The following is an 18,613-nucleotide window of genomic DNA, read 5'->3' as shown; positions in this document are numbered from 1 at the left end:
AACAATCAAATTATTCATAATTATTTTATTATTATTTATTATTATTTCTTTGGCTGATTTGTCTCAGTTTAGTACAAAACAACAATCAAAAGCTCAAATTTGGCTTGAATTTGTATCTATGCACTTTAGCTATTTTGGTAGACATTTCCATTCCTGCTGTATATTGGATATTTTTTGTGACAACAGCAGAAAATGTCATGTTTAATAAGCAAACACCTCTAATATTCTCCAAGAATAAGTAGATTAGATGGTCGCCATCACTTGATACATTTAACTATACTGTATATAATACAACAGCTTCACATTACATTTTGTATCACAGTTACAGTGTCTAGTTTGTGAATGACTCAAGAGAAGTATATTATTGCACCACAAAAACATATAGTTAATATCACACCACCACTATTTTGACTGGCACTGACAGTTTCCTATGATTTACTTCCATTCTTCAGAGCTTGAACCTCTCCCTGTGATGAGGTCTGGGTCTGAGCCTCCACTTTAGTCTGGTCTGGTGTCTTCACCAGAACTTGTGGCAGTGTTTGCTGATTCTTGGTGCAGTCAGATGGTCTCTGCAGTGTTTTGTTTTGCCAGTTTGTTTCTGTTTGCGTATGTGTCTCCATTGTCTGACCTTTTCTTTGCTCGGTTGGATTGGAGCCACTGTTGCATTTATTGCACAGATCCCTCATGTCCAGGAGTCCCTGCACCAGACACTTGACAAATTCTGCTGAGCATGTCTGTGGGCTGTCGTGGAAACTGGACACAGAGAAAATAATGTGGTCTGACTGAGGATTGTAGCACGCGCCATATCCATTTGGAACCACGGGTCCGTAGCAGCAGAACATCTCGACAGTAGTCGGGACCTGAGGGAAAAGAGAATGTTTCAGTGCTGTACAGTACTATTCTACTCAAATCTCAAATACTTCTGCAGTTGGAAAGGTTTATATAAAACTCTTAAGATGGGTGTGTGTGGTACATTTTGTTATGTCAGTTATATAAACTGACTAAAAGTGGCAGGCCGAGATATCCTGACTTTTAGGAAAGAAGTTGGTCAAAACTGCTGGATCCCATACTTCCCATAATGTAACTCATAAGTATCTTTTCTGTGAAGTACCTTGGTTCGTTAGCGCCCACTTCTTTTCAAACCTTACGCCTTCAGTTTGTAGAGCAGACTTTCTGTTGAAAATTTTAACTCTCAAGTCTCAGCACAAGCCCAGAAAACATTATCTGGGTTATCTTTTCAGACTTTAGAAACTTTAGAAAGCTCTTCCGCAGCCACAGAGGACTGTAGAACTGTTTTCACAGGCTCAGCAGTACTCCTTGGGACAAGTAAACTGTACTTCACGTGTAAGATTTGTGCCACTCTAATATATTTTTGATTAAGTATAGTCTCATTTTAATGTTTTAAAATCAGATACCTGACTTGTGGAGAGAATGAACTGATTACTGATGAGATAGGCTTCGTCTTTGAATATTTCCGGCTTCTCTATCTTCAGTTCATATGCAATTTCACGCAGTCCTAGTAGGTGATTGTCTATTGCCATCCCTGTAATAGCCTGAAAAACAAAACGGGTAAGGATGTTAGTGTATTTTCTTTGATAAGCAAAATCCACATTGTAATACTGTATATCAGTGGACGAGGTTAGAGAGTAGTTACCAGAATAGTATATTTTGTCTGTGCAGTTATGGCACCTTGTAACATCTCCATCTTTTCTGTATCCTGGAGATGTAAACAACAGAGAATCAATACCAGGCTGTTAAATACTTCATTTACAGTGAGTTTAGTTTTTTTTTATGGTGAAGAACCTTACCACAGACTTCAGTAAAAGATTGAATCACACTATTAAAATCAAAGAAATCTGACAGTTTCAATATATTATCCAAACTGAGTTTTTACTCTTCAGCAGCATTCATTTAACACGGACAGAATGACTGTCGCATCCACACTAAAACATCTTACACTTGTGCTGAGCATCCCATCAGTCATTGCTTTGACAAAGGCCAGGGCTTCGGGTGTGGCTGAGCGGATGTTGTCCACTCGGCCTTCCTGAAAACGGCGTATGGAAGCACTCTCATAGGTTGACACTGGTCTACTATGACATCTAGAGTAACATGCAAAGAGAAGAACTAATATGTTGCGTGGCCGAGGTTGATGTAATGTTTGAGAATCATTCCTGTGACATTTAGCTATTTCTTACCGGTAGTATGCTAACTGAAGAGCAACCTGGATATAGGCATCTGGGCTCATTTTCTGCTTCTTGATAAACTCCTTGCCGTACTCGTAAAATTTGTGGACTTCCATGTCCAGATTTCTCACCAGCCTGAGGCAAATTAGAATAAATCCTGCTATGATTTGATAGCTACAATATCAGAACAGAACAGAATACAAAGATGTATTCATTTGTTTGATTGTACAGAAAATGCAGTAAGCCCAGACCTGTGGAGTTTGTCACCAGACGAGGTGAGGAGTTTGTGAATCTCTGGAGTACATTTCCAGCGGAGTCTGCGTGGTGCAGGCAGCTCGCTCACACTTGCAGCTCTGACCAGCTTTGATGGGCTGCCAATCCTGATGTCAAATGGGAATATAATATAATTTAGCATATTTTTTTCTAAGCATAAACCAACAAATATCACACACACACACATTTTGCATTTCCAAAATCCAATTGCATTCCAATTCTTACATGTATTTGAGTAGATACTCTGTACACTGCACCAGGACGATCCCTTCAAATGGTGAATGTTCACATACGACTCCACAGCAGCCGTCAGCTCCTATAACAAACTGACACAGTCATGCTATCTTCAGTTGAGTTGCACCAAACAATTTTGCAGCCAGTTCACAAAGATAAATCAGGGCACACAGTATGCAACAAGTGAAAGAGACAAATGTTAAAGTGGCCTGACTTGATAACCATGCTCACTGACCTGCATGGGCTTGTCGTACCAGCGGTTGCCACCATTCTTGGCCACTCCTCCTCCGTGCAGCATCATCATGGCGCGTGTGGTGTCACTTAGCTCAGGACCACTGGCGTCATCCAGACAAACCAGGCACAGACAACGCTCGATCATGTCCAGAGAATCTCTGTTAGTAGACTCTAGAAAATAAGGTTAAAAAAAAGTCAGTTTGGTGGGACAGACAGATCTTAAGACTCTGAGATCCTCTTAATTTTAGAGGGTTTTATTGGCAAATCTAGAGCCTCTATTGAAAATGTACCTCTCATTAGCACACTGCGAGATTCTGCCCACTCTGTCCGTCCATCTGAAGTGAGAAGACCTATAGGTGGGAGCCGCTCTTCTTCACTGTCAGCCATCTTGACAATCTTCTCCAGCTGAGTCAGCAGATCTCTTTCATTCAGTCGGCGGAAGTTGATCACGACATCCAGCACAAAGAACTGGGCAGAGGTTTAAAAAGTAATTGCTGCAGCTAACCATTAACAAGCCAACAGTTCATCCAGATTATCTAAACCACTTTATTTATTGTAGCTTCATTGATGTGTTTCCAATACCATCTATTATCTTGGTTAGTAGAGTATTATTATTATTACCTATAAGAATGATTGCACCTCTGTGGAATTGCAACACACTGGAAAAGCACCAGTGTGCTGAGCTGTTAGTTGCTCATTGGGAGATAAGTTAGCATTGTGCCTGCTGAGCCTGGTTACTGTGCCATCAGACACAAGTGAGTGAAGATCCATATGTTCTGTGGTGACAGGGACACAGATGCACAGTCTAATTCTTGCTGTTTACATACATGGTCTTTGTCAGTTGGGAACCTGGAATCTGATTTCGACTTCTGCTCTGTGTTAGCTTGTTAAGCATTAAAGTTCATCTTTGATCTTCTCGACCTTCTGATGAAGACTGTGTGTCATAGTGGACCTTTACTTGGGATTGTTTTGTCACGCTAATATTTCCAAAATCAAGAATGTTATGCTTAACTTCTAAGCCAGCATGGGTGAGAGGTCCTGACATTGATAAGCTTTTGTCAGATTCTGTATTGGTTTTTCAGGATTTGTTTTTTGTCTGACCTGATTTTTACAAGCTACAATGATGTGTTCAGGCTCTGGCATCACACTACTCTCCTGGGCCACCAGTGTGTCCCTCTCAGGCCCTGGTAGGCGGTAGGAAGTGAAGAGGCGATAGTACTGTTCCATACACAAAGGGGTTCCAGCCAGCTGTCCCCGGGCGTAGTCCGGAGGCAGGGCACGTCTACATACATGGACACACACACACGCACAGCTGTTACACCTTTTTTTGCACATGCTGCCAACTATCTGTGCTCTCATTGTGCATTAACTTACGCATCAAGAAGAGTTTTGTACTCCAAAACTCCAGAAATTAAGTGTGCAGCAAACCTAGGAAAGAAAAACATTGCTTTGTTACATATCTCACAACACACACACACTTATTGTACTGAATCACTCTTTCTCTCACGTACTCTGTATATTTGGGGTATTAATTCCCTGGATTTGGCCTAATTCTTGATTTATTGTGTAGCTGTGTCACACATAACTTAAATGCTCTACAAGCCAGTTCCAGATCAATACCACGTTAACCAAACCACAGCCTTCATTGTCTATTAACCTTGCCACCAGTAGCCTGGCCTGGCCTCTCAGCCCTCCGGGTGTTCTGGGTAATGACCCTATCTGTCAATGTGTAGCAAGGAAGTGTTCGGTTTTCTGTAATCGATCAAAGCCGGTGTCTGAGTAATTTATACAGTTCACTATCACTTCTCAAGTGTCATGTCTTGTAAAATGATAATTTTTTTATTTTTACAATCCATGGCAGTTTGACAGCTTGTTCTTTTACAGTGTCTGTTGTAGATGATGGTCAACAACAAGACACAATGCTGAAATAAAGATCACTTCCACTTCTGGAGGACAATGTATTTGTCTGTACTGTCAGAGTTACACTGTGAGGTTTTTCTCATGACTCGTTTGTCTCCTTTGTGCAGGGTCTCATGCCTTAAAGAGTCGATGGGAGCCCTGAAGTTCTGCCGTGGGAAGACCATCGCAGGACTGGAGTTGACGGGCAGAGCCAGTCTGTTGTTCAGGTACATGTCATTCAGCCAGTAGTCGTACACCTACAGCAGGAAACAGAGGGATTCACTTAAAGGTAGAATAGTAATAGTGATCTAATAGGAAATAAAGGAGGAGCATTACATCAAGCACAAAGAGGCTATCAGACTGAGATTGATTGATACGTCTGCCTAGAAGATTTGTTTACATCAGTAATGTTTGTGAATAGAGATGTAAAGCTGAACTATAATGTGATTGATAGTCATATAAAATGCAGTTTTTTCATCAACTCAAAATTTGTTATGTATATAAATTATGCAACACATTTCTATAAAAAAATATCAGAAAAATCACTGTTTGGCCTTTTGAAACTATGTATTCTAACCACAGTGTTATTTACTGAAGAGTTTGCCTGAACTTTAAAAACGAAGAGCATCTTCACCAGATCATTTTATTTACCCAGTTTGCCTTGTTTTCCCTCCTCTCCATGAGTTTGCTCTGTAGTAGCTCCCCCACTCCTCCAGGGGCTCCAAACTGCTTCACTGCGTTTTGGGTTTTATTAAACTGTTCCTCTGTGAGCAGGTGCTTCATGCACCTCAGGTACATGTCCAGTGTGTCTTTCAGGGTGGGGAGCGGCAGCTTGGGCAGGCCCTGAACAGTGTGGCAGGGGGTGAAAAAGTCATCAAACTCTCATCATTGTAATTGTACTTCTGTACTGAGAACAGCTAAATTTGTGACAATACATGAGCTTAAAGCATCTGACACATGCATTACATCATTACAGTACTTTAGAGAAATAATTGTACTATTGAACTGAGAACAACTTCTGTCCAAAAACACTTCACTTGACTCAAAATAAGAAAATAGTTCAATTAAAATTTAAAAAGTGTAAAAATTCTTATAAAATCTCATGGATTCCTTCTTGATTTTTTTTCAGAAAGCTACTTTTATGTCTTAATCTTATTAATGTTCTTTACTTTAATTAGATTTTTTATATTCCTAATTCATTGCAAAACATGATTTCACTCATACATATTCAAGTGAAATTAATTCTATATCCATATAAGTCATATATAAGATATTTACATCTCCGCCCCCTAAAGCTTTGGAGGGCTCTCGGTCCAGAACTGGCATGTTGGCGGTGCAGAGCGGTAGTCAAGCAGGTCGACTCATGAGACAGACTCTGTGTCCACAAATAAAATAATATCAGTATGAAGTTGTGGCAGGGGAAAGTGCTTTAAGATAACTGAGCCACTGTGTGTCAAACTGAGAGCATCTGTCTTCAGACGTTGGACTCTTGTTGGAGTATTTAAGACAAATGTAGAAAAAAGTACAAGAATGCGCGTAAACAATGCAAGACTTTAACATGCAGCATGATCAAAATTGTCTCGCAAGCCTGCACATTTGATATTGACATGCTGCCATAGCTAAAACGAATATATTAGTAGCCTAACAAAATTTAGCAAATTTGAATAATCCCATCACAGAAGAATTAAACATTTTACTCACCAGCCAGAGAAAAAGAAAATAATCAGTCCCACTCCTCCCGGGGCTCAAACAAGAAGTTTAGGTTTGTCCGTCTCAACTCGAATCCATTTCTGCCCGAAATTCATTTGAATTTCACTACTTCGATCCTTCATCATTTTGAGCATCTTTGAATCACCAGCATGGCAAGTGCACAACTCCCTCGCTGGCTCAGGAGAGATGCTGAGAGGGTACCTCACCCTCCTGGCAGCCTGGCTCCTCCCAGAAGTCCTGCTATTCGCGGAGAAGTTTATTTGGCACTTCACATCTTCACCCCACCTTATTTAGACACGCACTGAGCGCCTCAGATGCTCAGATGCTGTGCCGAAGAACAATTAGGATGCGTTTTGCATGGACGTCTTCCTTTGGCTTTCTGAATTTTTAACACTTTTTCGTCGAGCAATTTGGGCGCATTACTTCCACCTCACTGCATCTGACTGATTTAATTGGCGTTGTGTATTTAAAATTAAATGCAAAGATTTGTATTTTTGGACAAGCGCAGGTGCTATGAAAAATATTTACTTACACGCAAGATCATCCTCGGGATTCTAAATGGTCTTTTAATTCGGAGAAATTACTTTCTCTATAATGGACTTAAGTTCTCACTTTCGGCTGCTTACTAATGAGATTCAGAAAACCACCTCACTGTAGGCCTTCATAAGTTTGATATTCGATCTTTTAATTAATCAAAGGCATTTACGTTTTCACGTGGAACACTTAGGCTTTATTAAAATAACTATATTTTAAAGGTATCATTATAGTACAATGATAATTTTGTTAGTGTGGAATCCTTCACCTGTAGAGGAAAATAAAAATGTCATATAGCGCAATAAATAATTTGATTTATTGCTTAATTAAATAAATAATTTCCATAAACAGTATCATTCACATAATATTGATTTAATTATGTACATGAATATACATGTATGTACAGTCGCAGATCAGATAATGAGGCTATGCATTCCAGAAGTACATCATCCAAAAGAAAACAAAATAAATAACAAGACGCAGATTTCAGGTCGTTTCCATCTCGTTTATCTCTCTACAACTGCAGTGTGACACACGGTATTGCATATTGAGTTTTAGCAGCACAACCCTGGCGAAAGGAATACAGATTACATTAAAAGACGCATACATTATAATCGTTCTTTTGTTAAAATACATTTACACGTAGTCCCTGAATACCATATGAGTCAGTTTCTGATACAGTGATAAATACTGTTAATGAATAGACATTTATCTCAACAAATCTTTCACAATACTCTTCACTTTAAGATGAACAAACGCCAGCGAGCGCCTTTCTACCGCAAAAGCTTGAAGCTACTTGATTTGACAACACCCGGAGGAACTGTCACCAGAAGCAGTAAATAATTGATGTTGTTACACAATCCTAATCGTGTTATGCAATTGATCAGACAGGATGCACACAACTCTACATGGGCACTTTGATAGTTTTACACTCAGTTAAAGGTCTTTTACGCGTACTCTCCTCCTGAGGATTCCTCCTCTGAATAGGACCGTTGCGCAAAGGTCTCAATGCCATTCTCGTCGATCGTTGTACACAAACCCTTTTTCTTCTTCTCTCGTTGCTCCATCTTAATAGTATCATACAGTCCCGTTGGGCCATCTTCCAGGAGCATGTTTCGTTCGGAGAAAGAAGGCTTCATCTGTGTCACGTTCTTCAGCAGAAGGAGCGCCGGTGCGTAAAGTACATTGGCGAGGCCCATGCCCAAGTTGAGCTGAACAAAGCCCAGGTCGTGCACTATCTGTCCAGCCACCACGGGCCCCAGGGCGTAGGCCACGCAGTAAGAGATGTCTGCGATGGCGTACACGCTGCCATACACTGACACATGTCTCACATCCACCAGGAAGCCCAGTGTTGGCAGGAGCGCCGTGTCCACGAAGGCGATGCCAAAGCAGATTCCGCACAGCGGGATCATGAGCTGCCCAAAGTTTTTACAGGCTGGTACTGTGCAGGAGCTCGCGCCTATGAACACCATGCCTATAGCCCCATAAAACCACTGGAGGTGAGGGTACTTGGCTGCTAATTTGACAGTGAGGTATACACCTAAAACATGAGGGAAGAAGGCAGGGAACCATGTCATACCGATCTCCCACTGGCTGGAATGCATGGTTTCCTCCATCCAGTTGGCGATAGTGGGCTCAAGGAAGGCAAGAGGGATGTTACAGATAGTCAGAGCACCAGCCACTACAGCTATATAAGGATCAATCATCAGTTTATATATGGGGGTGCCCACTGGCATGTTTTCTCTTTCTCGGTTTGAGAAGGGTTTCAGCACAGTCAAACACAATACACCATCAATGAGACAGATACAGGCCAGAATCAGGAAGGGCATCCGCTTCCCTGCGAACTCATAGAGGACCCCTCCAAAGGGGGGCGCCACAAGGCTTCCAAAAGAGATGAAAGCCAAGGCAATACCCAGCGCTTTGCTCCTCTCTGCCTCCTCCGTGTACTTGTCGGCGATCAGAGCGATCCCTGAAGTGTCCGCGAAAGCCGAGCCGAGGCCCTGCATGCTGCGCGCCAGGAACAGAGTCGCGTAGTTCTCGGCGAAGGCAAATATAAGAGTGGAGAGAAACATGACATTGAGCCCGATGAAGAGCGGGATATCATACCCGACCCTGTCTATAAACGTGCCACTTAGCGGGTTCACCAGGAGCTGCAGGATGGCCTTGGAGGCAAAAAGAACGCCTATTTGTAGGTCGAAGTTCCCTTTGGTGACTTTGTGGATGGTGCTGTTAGTGGAGTTGGTGTGCAGTGCAACATCTTGGGTTTGATCCGCTGCGTTCTGTAGCCCTTCGAGGTAATCGGGTATAATTGGCACAATTACCATGTAAAGCATGTTGTCTAACAAAAGTGCTGTACAGACTATTACTAGAATAATCCGTTTCTGCCGCTCTGGGTCTTGGATTACATTGCCCAGTTGTTTAGTTCTTTCACCCACCTGGGACAGTTTGGAGGCGGCAGATTGTGCCAAATTAGTGCCTTGTCCCTCTGTGGTCTCCCCCGGCTCCATGATTTCCCCCTTCTCCCCTCTCTGGCTCAAGTCTTGTTTTATAAAAAAAATAAATAAAGTCGGTTTCCCCCACTTGATTTGTTTATAGAATTACGCACGCCTGGAACATTTGTTCCGACTTTTTATTTTCTTCTCTTATCCAGCACCGGGATCGTTACTAATGAGCTAGATAACTTTCCTCTGCTTTACCTCTTCTCTGTCCCCTGCTCCGTCCGTCATCGCACGCGCATTTCCACTCTCGTGACTTGGACTCGTTTTATCCCCGTCGTCCCTAGTTGCTTCATTGTCTCATATCCCGTCATTCAGGTGACGCGCTGGTCCCGGACAGCGCTCACAGGTTGGGGATTCACCTGCAGCTCACAGCGCCGGCTTCATCAGCGCACTCGCTGCTTTAGGTCCGTCTGCTGCGCCCCTCCGGCTCCCAGACGCTCCCAGCTGTCTCCAGTCACCTGTAACGCTGTGAGCTAAGTCATCATTTCACATCAGCCGGACTGGTTTTTGTCGGCCGTGGAAGGAATACACACTGCAGTTTGTTGACTCCCATAGGTGTCCCCCTCCCCCCTCCTTTCTTCGCCGATGGCTGTGACGCACAGTCCTGCTGCTCTCCAGCAGATCTTTTATGCTAATTAAACACAGAATCCCGAGTGCACACTGCTGTCCAGTCAGTTGCTTCAAAGCAGAGCCCACGGTGCTTGCTTCAGTTTATACTTATTAAGGTTATACTTCATCTTTACAATTTTAAATGACACTTATCAGCAGTTTTATCAAATCTAAAAGTAGGATACCTTTTATAGAATCGGTAAAACTCTTGCAATACGGCGCAGGTTTCGCTTTTAACTTAAAGTGGACTCAGTGACATAAAGAATCCTGTAGCAGCGACACTGCTGCAAAGAAATATTCATACAATTCATCGTCATTTACCAAGAACAAAACTGTTTCGTTTCAGCACCACATTCCCGCGGACAGCTCCACAGAGGATGTCACTAGAAGCAGGACTGATGAGATGAAATCATTTACTCTTTCCGGTTTATTTCCCCACAAACAGAACCTGCCGCTGTTCTTAGTTTCCAAAAGCTAAACTATTGGTGGGAGCCGAGGTGAGTTTAGGTTCAAGAACGTTGCATCCACGCTGCTGAGGTGTAACACATCTAAAACAGTAAGAGGCTGATCGTGCGCTCTCACCTCCCCGCGTGTATGAGATAAATGTGGCTGAAACTGAAATATTTTGCTTCTGCTTCTTTGCTTTTGAACCATGTCAGAGCCAGAACAACCAACAGGTTCATGCTTATCATCTAAAGTTTAATGTTTTATTTAACCTTCAGCACCAACTTCCTGGTAGCTTTTCTTTGAAATTCGTTCTTTTGCACAAAATGTACTTTTTCTTGTCTTTCGTTCTTTCTTTTTTTTTTTAAAAAACAAATTTAACCTTTAAAATAATCTCTCAACATTAACGCTGAGTACATATCGCTGCAGTAAAACCTGTGAGAATTACTACTACTCCCATTTTTTAATAAAACTTCAAGGAATCATATTCCACTTTCAGCCTCAGTGAGGCGAGTGCACTGGGGCTTTAAATGTAGCTGGACACCGCCATCTACCGGTGCGGAAAAGGTTCAGCAGCTGTCACCGTCATTTACTGTGCTCGGTGAAAGCAATTTACTAATGGGGTTAAATAATTTGATTTCAAATGCAAATCAACCTCTAGAGAATTTTCTTGACTCAACTATCACACTGGAATCAGATGGGTTTATATGGGATCTTTCAAGATATTGACACTTGTTAGATTTACATTTAAAACAGGAAAATTGGATTGAAAATTATTTAAGGGAAGTCTTTTTTTTTAGGTTTTGTTTTTTCCTTTTTTTCCAACGCTTTATTCTATTTGTTTTCCAAATAAATTAAAACGGTGGCTACAGATTAATGATTAGATCTGAAACCTGAAACAGAGAACTATTGACATCTGGTGGAGGAAGAATAAATTAGTCAAGGAACTCTATATGTCCTTGTACAGCCAGTAGATGTCCTCATATCCTTATACATTTTTAGTAGACAACAGCTATGCGACTATAGGATTTCCAACTTTATCATTTTATGTTTGTCACAGAAGAGCAGTGTTCACATTATACTCTATATCTTGTAGAGAGGTTTTGTTTATCAGACCAAATCTTACATCGGATGATCCAGTCACACACTGAGCGGAAAAGTCATTTTAATTGCAAGATAAAGATAAAATACATTTAAACCAGGAAAACACAAATTATCGAAATATTAAAAGGTGTCTGAGCAGATTTGTATTTAATCAAAATATGATTTGTGATGTATTTTTACCCAAAGCTCTCTTCAGAACATGAGTAGTGTTTAAGAAGGAGTCATTTATATGAGACAACACCAGAAAAGAGGCGCAAACTCTCAGAAAGCCACAAGAGGCAAGTAAAGTGATAGAAGACGGAGGCTCAGATGTTGTAACTAACAAGCCACAATATAGTACAGACAACAAAGGTCCAAAGGTTCATTTTATCCATCCATCCAACAATGACTTTGACACTGTGTTCAATAAGAATATTCTATCATTAATGCAGATAAAAACAAAAACAAAATGATAAAGAATGGCCTCAAAGTAACTCTGTTTGGGCTTATTGTGGCAGTGTCTCTCTTTGGGTAAGATATTTTGCAACACCACCCCATACTTTTTCACAGGCAGTCATGGAGAGGATGGTGGGCGGTGTTTGGCCTGTATGTAATGCCTGGCCAATGCATAGTCCAGGTATTACAGAACACGCACTTGTTTTGGAACCTGGAAAACACATAAGCTGCTAAAACCAGGAAAACTGGGAAAATACATGTAGTTAACATGACTGAAGTAGTGAGTACCGAAGTTAAATACAATTAATTTACCTTTAAACCACCAAACACACTGCTCATTTCCAGTGCCTTTAAAGTAAAATCAGAGAAATCCAGCCTGTGGTTTCACCCTAGAGCTTTGTTTGACGTAGACGGGCTAAGTCCAGGCAATAGATGTTAGGAATGTAACCAGAAAGGGGCTCAAATTTTTTCAGTTTTATTTTTAGATGAAACGTTACGTCACATTAGTGAGAGAACAGCTTTGATAATCACATTTATTTCCCTCACTGAACATACTGTAACTGGAAAGCTTAAGCAGAATCATGAAGGCCGGAACTCTGCGTTGGCTTCTGGTTCACCCAAGAGACCGTGGTGCTCGATCTCTCTCTCTCTCTCTCAATTCAATTTATTTCAATTTAATTCAGTTCAAAGAGACTTAATTGGCATGGGAAACAGACATTTATATTTCTAAAGCATGTGTGATAAAAATGTGCATAAAACATAAGAATCGTGATTTTGCTGTTAGAAACATATACACAGATAATTGGTGGTTGCACTGAAATACATCTGGTCACAGCAACTGACAAATCTCCCTTTTATCTTTACACATTGCTGTATTTTACACAGGAGTTGTGGATTTTTTTTAGTCTTTTTGGGTGGTTGTAATCTGTCTTGTCTTTCTTCTCTGGGGAGCCATGTCTGCCTGTGGCGGCTTTTCCCCATGGCGCGGCTGAGCTCACTGAATCTGTATGTGGTCAAGGATTTCCTTAGTTTTGGATCGGTCACAGTGGTCAGGTAATCTGCCACTTTGTATTATCTGTTTAGGGCCAAATAGTATTACAGGCTCTGCTTGTGTTTGAGGCAGAGTCGCAGAACTAGCAGGATAAGCGGGCTTCTCTTTTGGGTCTCTCAGTAGATGAGGGCTTTGTTATTGAGCGTGTCAGGGTCACTTTCTATCTTTTTAAGTTTTGTAATTGGGTATGGGTATCATCCTAATTCTGCTCTCCATGTATTATTTTGAGTTTTCAGTTTGGATAATTCTGCATGAATGGATTTGCAGAACTCTGCATGCAGATCTTGGTTTTAGCGGGTGGAACTTTGTTTAGTTGTTTTGCCAGTCAACTCTTTATTCTGGGAAAACGATCTGTTTTTAGTTCAGTGTCCTCTTGACTGTCGACGAGGGCGGAGTCTGCCCTCATAACTGGATTGGCTGTGTTAGGGGATCAACATTTTTTTGCTGTTTTCCCAGTGATTCTGCTCTGATCTGATTTGAAACTAGCTCAGGAGATTCAAGATCACCATGTAATCTTGATTGGTTGCCAAAGTATTAATTTCTAACGGTCGTACAAAATCCCAGGCCACTGCAGCCAAATGCACACAGCCTAAACGTCAGAAATAACCCAGAGGGACTTGAATGATTACAATACTAAGTTATTTTTTTTGTATAGTGAAATCTGCAAATAGTTTGAAAGTAGAAATGGACTTAACATTTATAAAATAGCAACAAGTTGACTACTGCAAAGGCAAATTCCTCAACTATCAAGACAGTCAAAGTTCAGATGATTTGCATTCCTGCTGTAGTCTGCAGTGGTGGGAGATGTACTGAAGTCCGTCACTAACAAAAAATGCAGCAATACCAAAAAGGCACAACACTAAACTACAAATAAAAGCCTTGCATTTGAATTTTATATCAGTAAAGGTAAACAAATGACAGCAGTGCAATGTAAGAGCAGTCACTGTGTACTGTATTCTAGGTTCTGTAGGTTTTCTAAGGAGAGAAAGAAAGAAAAGGAAGCAAGAGAAGAGGGAAAACAACAATGTAAAAGTACTCATGAGGGGGTGGAGTTTAGGCTGTCTTTTGGGGTTAATTTTTGGAAATACATTTTCAGCCATGCTAGCGGCATGGCCTGCAGAGATGAAAAAGTTAGACAAAGATCCGCTGACAGCACAGATAGCTCCCAGCAAGTTTAATTTAAGAGGAACATTCTGACGGAGATCTTTGTCAGGCATTGTCAAACAGACATCACAAATAGGAACAAGCGTTATATACAGTACATTTGCATCTAAATTGCAGTATCAAGGGCTCTGCCTTCTAATAGTCAAATAGATGCATTTATATAAGTGTCCCATATAGAAACTCAACGGCCCAGCCTACAGATGGACATGGAAGGCGATACAGAACTAAATATATATCCTTTAGTTGGATACTGCATGTATACTGCATTTGAACTGTAGGGACTGTTGATTGATAGGATAATCCATGTAGCTGAATGGATTAAAAACAACCTCGTCCCCATGTGCGAAATCCATTCATTTAATCAAAGCATAGTTTAACTGCTGCTTCTCGTGCTCACTGGGTGAATTCATAATTGACCGTCAGAATTGCTTATGCATGTACCATCCCTGCACGAACAGAGATGTGTCACCTGTAATTTCAGTGAATTAGCAACAGTGTAGGAAAACTGCACCTCCTCATCAAAGGTTTTAAGTTATATTAGGCTGAAAAACATCTAATCAAAATGAAACAGCGAGTCACATCCCATGTGTGACATTTGCTGCTCAGCACAAGATGTTCTATTGTGTATTACCCTACACCATGTTGTATTCTGTTGTGTGTGTGTGTGTGGATATGTGTCAGTCAGGGTGTGAACAGGGTGAGTGGTCCCAATACCGTCCACCCTATACTGGTCAAAGTGAGCGGTTTAATGAATTAAAACAGCGATTTCTAAAGAGCAGTGACGCGCAGCTCCACTTTAATCCAGATTACACTGAAAGACTAATCCTGTAAAAATACTGTTTCTTTAAAACAAATGTTTTTTTTCTCATTGTAATATGTTAGGTGTGTATTTGTATCTTTGTTGTCTTAAGATTGAATGTGGAGACAAAATTGTCACATATCCATTTGTTTCATGTAAATCGCACTTTGTACAAATGGTGTGATTTCTCAGGTTCAATGAATTGATTGAAAGAGCAGCTGTGTTCAGCATTACCACTGATTGTCCTGTGGCTGCTCAACAAGAGTGTGTGTGTGTGTGTGTGTGTGTGTGTGTGTAGTCTTATGGGGTTGGGGTTATATAATCGGCTTCACATCTGACTGTCAAGATCACTGTTGGAGTAAAGGAAAGTGTGGTCGACCTGAGGCAGCAGATTGACATTTCACCTCATTTTTGAGCTCGACTGGGCCCGAGGTCGATCACAAAGGGTTGAAATCACCATCTGATTCTACCAAAGATGGAAGCATAGAAAGTGGCACTGATTCGGCAAAATTATGCACTTCAGGTTGGGCAGACTCTGTTCACTTCACCCTTCACTGAACAGCAAAGGGGTTTTGTACACAAGAAGGATTTAGAGTAAGACTGGTGGGGGCAACTGGGCATGGCTGCAACATTTTTTTCATTATGTAGGTCTTTGCATCTTTCAGTTACACCATTTTAAATGTAGCATAAATGTTGTATTTCCAAGTAACACTACATTTTGTTCTAGTTACCATCAACACTTCTTCAAAAAATTCTATTTATTCAAATTTAGTTATTCTTTAATTATGTTTTTCCTGAGTTAAATAATAGCTTTCTGTTAACAATGTGTGAATTAAGTGTGTGCATGCATGTTCATGTGTAACATGCCGGTGTTTTAGCTGTTACCATTCTATGCCCTGATCCTGACAAATTTCCTTATCTTTGTTCTGTGCGACTTCCCCCAGTTCTAGCAACTGGTCAACAGTTAGGTAATACAGCGTAACATTACATTAGCACAAGTTAACTTATTTCGCTGATTCTTCTAATTTAAGATTGAAAATTCACTTACTTGCTGCAAGGTTGATAGTTTTGGGAGCAGCCATACAAAAATCACATGATCTGTTGCTTGTTGTTGATTGGGGGGAATTGACAGTGTTACCAGTATTATCCTATGTTACAACCATCCTCAGCAGCACTTGTATTATTTTTTCCCCCTCGTTGCTCAGGGGAATGCTGATTCATTTAACTTCTTCTTTCTTTCTGGAACAGTCCTTACTCTCTTTGATTTTACCCCCTGCACTTGTGCGCTCATGTTGCTGTGTAATCCTCTCAAAAAGCCCATATGAAAACTTCATTGGTTGACCAGACATAATCCTCAGTGAACTCTAAGTACCTGAATATGTTTGATTGTAAGAGAGGGAAAGCTGATGGGGGGAAAAAAAACCAAACTGTGGTCTCCTGCCAGACATTTGGATTCAAAGTATAACATAATCCAGCAGTCATCTGACGTAAATCTCTGGCCAATGTGGTTCAAATAATTAATCTGTGAACATCATCTATGACGACAAAACATTATTAGATACAAAATAAACTCTGAACTTGGAAAAAAAAGGTTTAATTATCACAAAGTAAACCCTAGTCTCAAACATTACTATAGTATGTGTCAGGTTTAATTTATTGCATAGTACCACCAAATGGGTGAACAATGAACCACAGCTACTGATCTATCTGATCTACAGTTGCTTTGCTAATGATGCTCTGTTATTTTGACCCTTGGAGAAATTGTAGTGATTTTTATATTAACAGCATTTACCATTTCACAGAAGCCAAGATAGATTCTTATTTTGTAAATAAAGAAGATGGATGGGCTTACTACTAATGTACTTTTAATGTTAATTTTATTTTTCTAGCTATTTATTGCACAGTGTTCTTTAAAACTCTAAAAATCCATTCATGTCGGCAGTTGATCGTGGCCTGCAGTGGTTTACGAAGCTCCATGTGTCCATCAGTGTCTGGGGACTATGATGTTCACATCATGAAGATTCTGGTGGAAGTTTTATATTGATTATAAGGAAAATAATCTGTTCAGTACTCATACATGTAAGCTAAAATAATCCTTATTTTAAGCACATTTCATGACATCTGAAAGGTCTAATCCGTAGTGTTTTCCTGCAGATGATTGAATTAGCTGGAATAAGTAAGAATGATGCTGACGACACAGGGGCTGGGTTTTCCCACTGCACATGTGTTATTACCACACAATTATGCAACAACTCGCTCCACTGACAGGCTGTTGTCTATTAATCTGCTTAGAAACACCAACTGGGGGCTTCTACTGTACGCCGCAACCTCTGGGTGTTATCTTCGTCATACTGATTGAACGTCTGCTTCACTTCAATTGATCTGTCACACGTGTAGTGGTGGAAGAAGTAGAGATGTTTAACTTAAGTATAAGTAGCAATAACAGTGTAAAAAATATTCTCTTACAAGTTAAAGTCATGCATTCAAAATTTTACCTAAGAAAAAGTACATAAGTTAATAACCTGAACCTGCAAAGTAACTAGTAACGCAAACAATCAAACAAATCTAGTGGAGTAAAAAGTACAGTATTTTCCTCTGAAATATAATGGACAAGAAGTAGAAGTCGCATAAAATGGAAATACTCATGTTACCGACCCCCACTGGCCACACCAGCACTGTGGATATTCCAAACGATTATTTTAATTAGTAGTAGTGGTTAACATACGTGAGATGTGCATCCCACTGATTCTCTGACATTGTAGAACACAGAGAAGACAAACAGACAAAGAGCTGAGACAGTGTTAATCCTTTATTAATTATCCAAGGATTACTGGATCTCTGCCGGTTGTCATCATTTTAGGTTAATCACATTCTGTAAATTATATACAGCAAGTGAACTGACAAAAAAAAAAATCCAATTTATATTTTTAACACATAACAATAAAATGAAAATACAAGTTTTCAAAGGTAAAAGGATTTCACAGTTACCAATAAGTATACAAAATCTACACATAACTAAATTGTACAGCATGGGATCATTTTACCTGATTAGGAGAATTGTGAGAGTGTGAATAGGCCTGTTTGTGCTGTTTAGGATTTACATTATGATGTCATAAATCACATTCATGCAACATAGTGAAGAATGAAATCCCTTTAAATATTCCATGTATTTAAAAAGCATCCACTTTCACTTGTATATGAATGGTTCTTGTAACTATGTTATTCAATTTAGAAACGCACCCCACTCTGACCCCAAGTCTGATCATGTGTTATATGTTAACATTCCTCATTACATCTGTGCTATACCAAATCATATGCTACATTAAAACAACATCACAACAGTGGTCTATACGTCACAACAAGCCGTGATATACTGAGTAGCTCAGGGACGTTTCACTTCGGGCTGACAACCCCCTTAGCTGTGATTTAATCTGCCTTTCGG

At 40.4% G+C, this 18,613-nt stretch overlaps 2 protein-coding genes across 2 annotated transcripts; both read right to left on the bottom strand.

The window, feature by feature from the left end:
• Window positions 1-435: 435 nt before the first annotated feature.
• On the bottom strand, window positions 436-6,149 carry chata (choline O-acetyltransferase a). The gene is given in 15 exon segments (XM_041050168.1): window positions 436-473; window positions 476-860; window positions 1,416-1,553; window positions 1,655-1,717; window positions 1,958-2,099; window positions 2,196-2,318; window positions 2,435-2,563; window positions 2,682-2,782; window positions 2,926-3,095; window positions 3,215-3,392; window positions 4,026-4,206; window positions 4,299-4,352; window positions 4,962-5,080; window positions 5,475-5,666; window positions 6,102-6,149. Coding segments are annotated over 15 exon segments (2,061 nt in total).
• Window positions 6,150-8,014: 1,865 nt separating this feature from the next.
• slc18a3a (solute carrier family 18 member 3a) lies at window positions 8,015-9,793 on the bottom strand. Its single transcript, XM_041050320.1, has 2 exons — window positions 9,759-9,793; window positions 8,015-9,599 (listed from the first exon to the last, which is right to left on the bottom strand). Exons 1-2 carry the CDS (start codon window positions 9,791-9,793, stop codon window positions 8,015-8,017), a joined length of 1,620 nt encoding a protein of 539 aa, XP_040906254.1.
• Window positions 9,794-18,613: the final 8,820 nt, after the last annotated feature.

This window comes from Toxotes jaculatrix, chromosome 11 (assembly GCF_017976425.1).
Source record: "Toxotes jaculatrix isolate fToxJac2 chromosome 11, fToxJac2.pri, whole genome shotgun sequence".
NCBI lineage: Eukaryota > Metazoa > Chordata > Actinopteri > Toxotidae > Toxotes > Toxotes jaculatrix.
The sequence above is the reverse complement of the archived record's forward strand: the minus strand, read 5'-3'. Positions and strand labels throughout refer to the sequence as shown.

Excerpts from the sequence above, each read along its gene's own strand:
- slc18a3a (XM_041050320.1), bottom strand. The coding sequence starts at position 9,793 with ATGACGGACGGAGCAGGGGACAGAGAAGAGGTAAA. Across the intron at positions 9,600-9,758 it reads GGGGACAGAGAAGAGGTAAA|CCAGAGAGGGGAGAAGGGGG; the intron begins GCAGAGGAAAGT and ends ACAAGACTTGAG.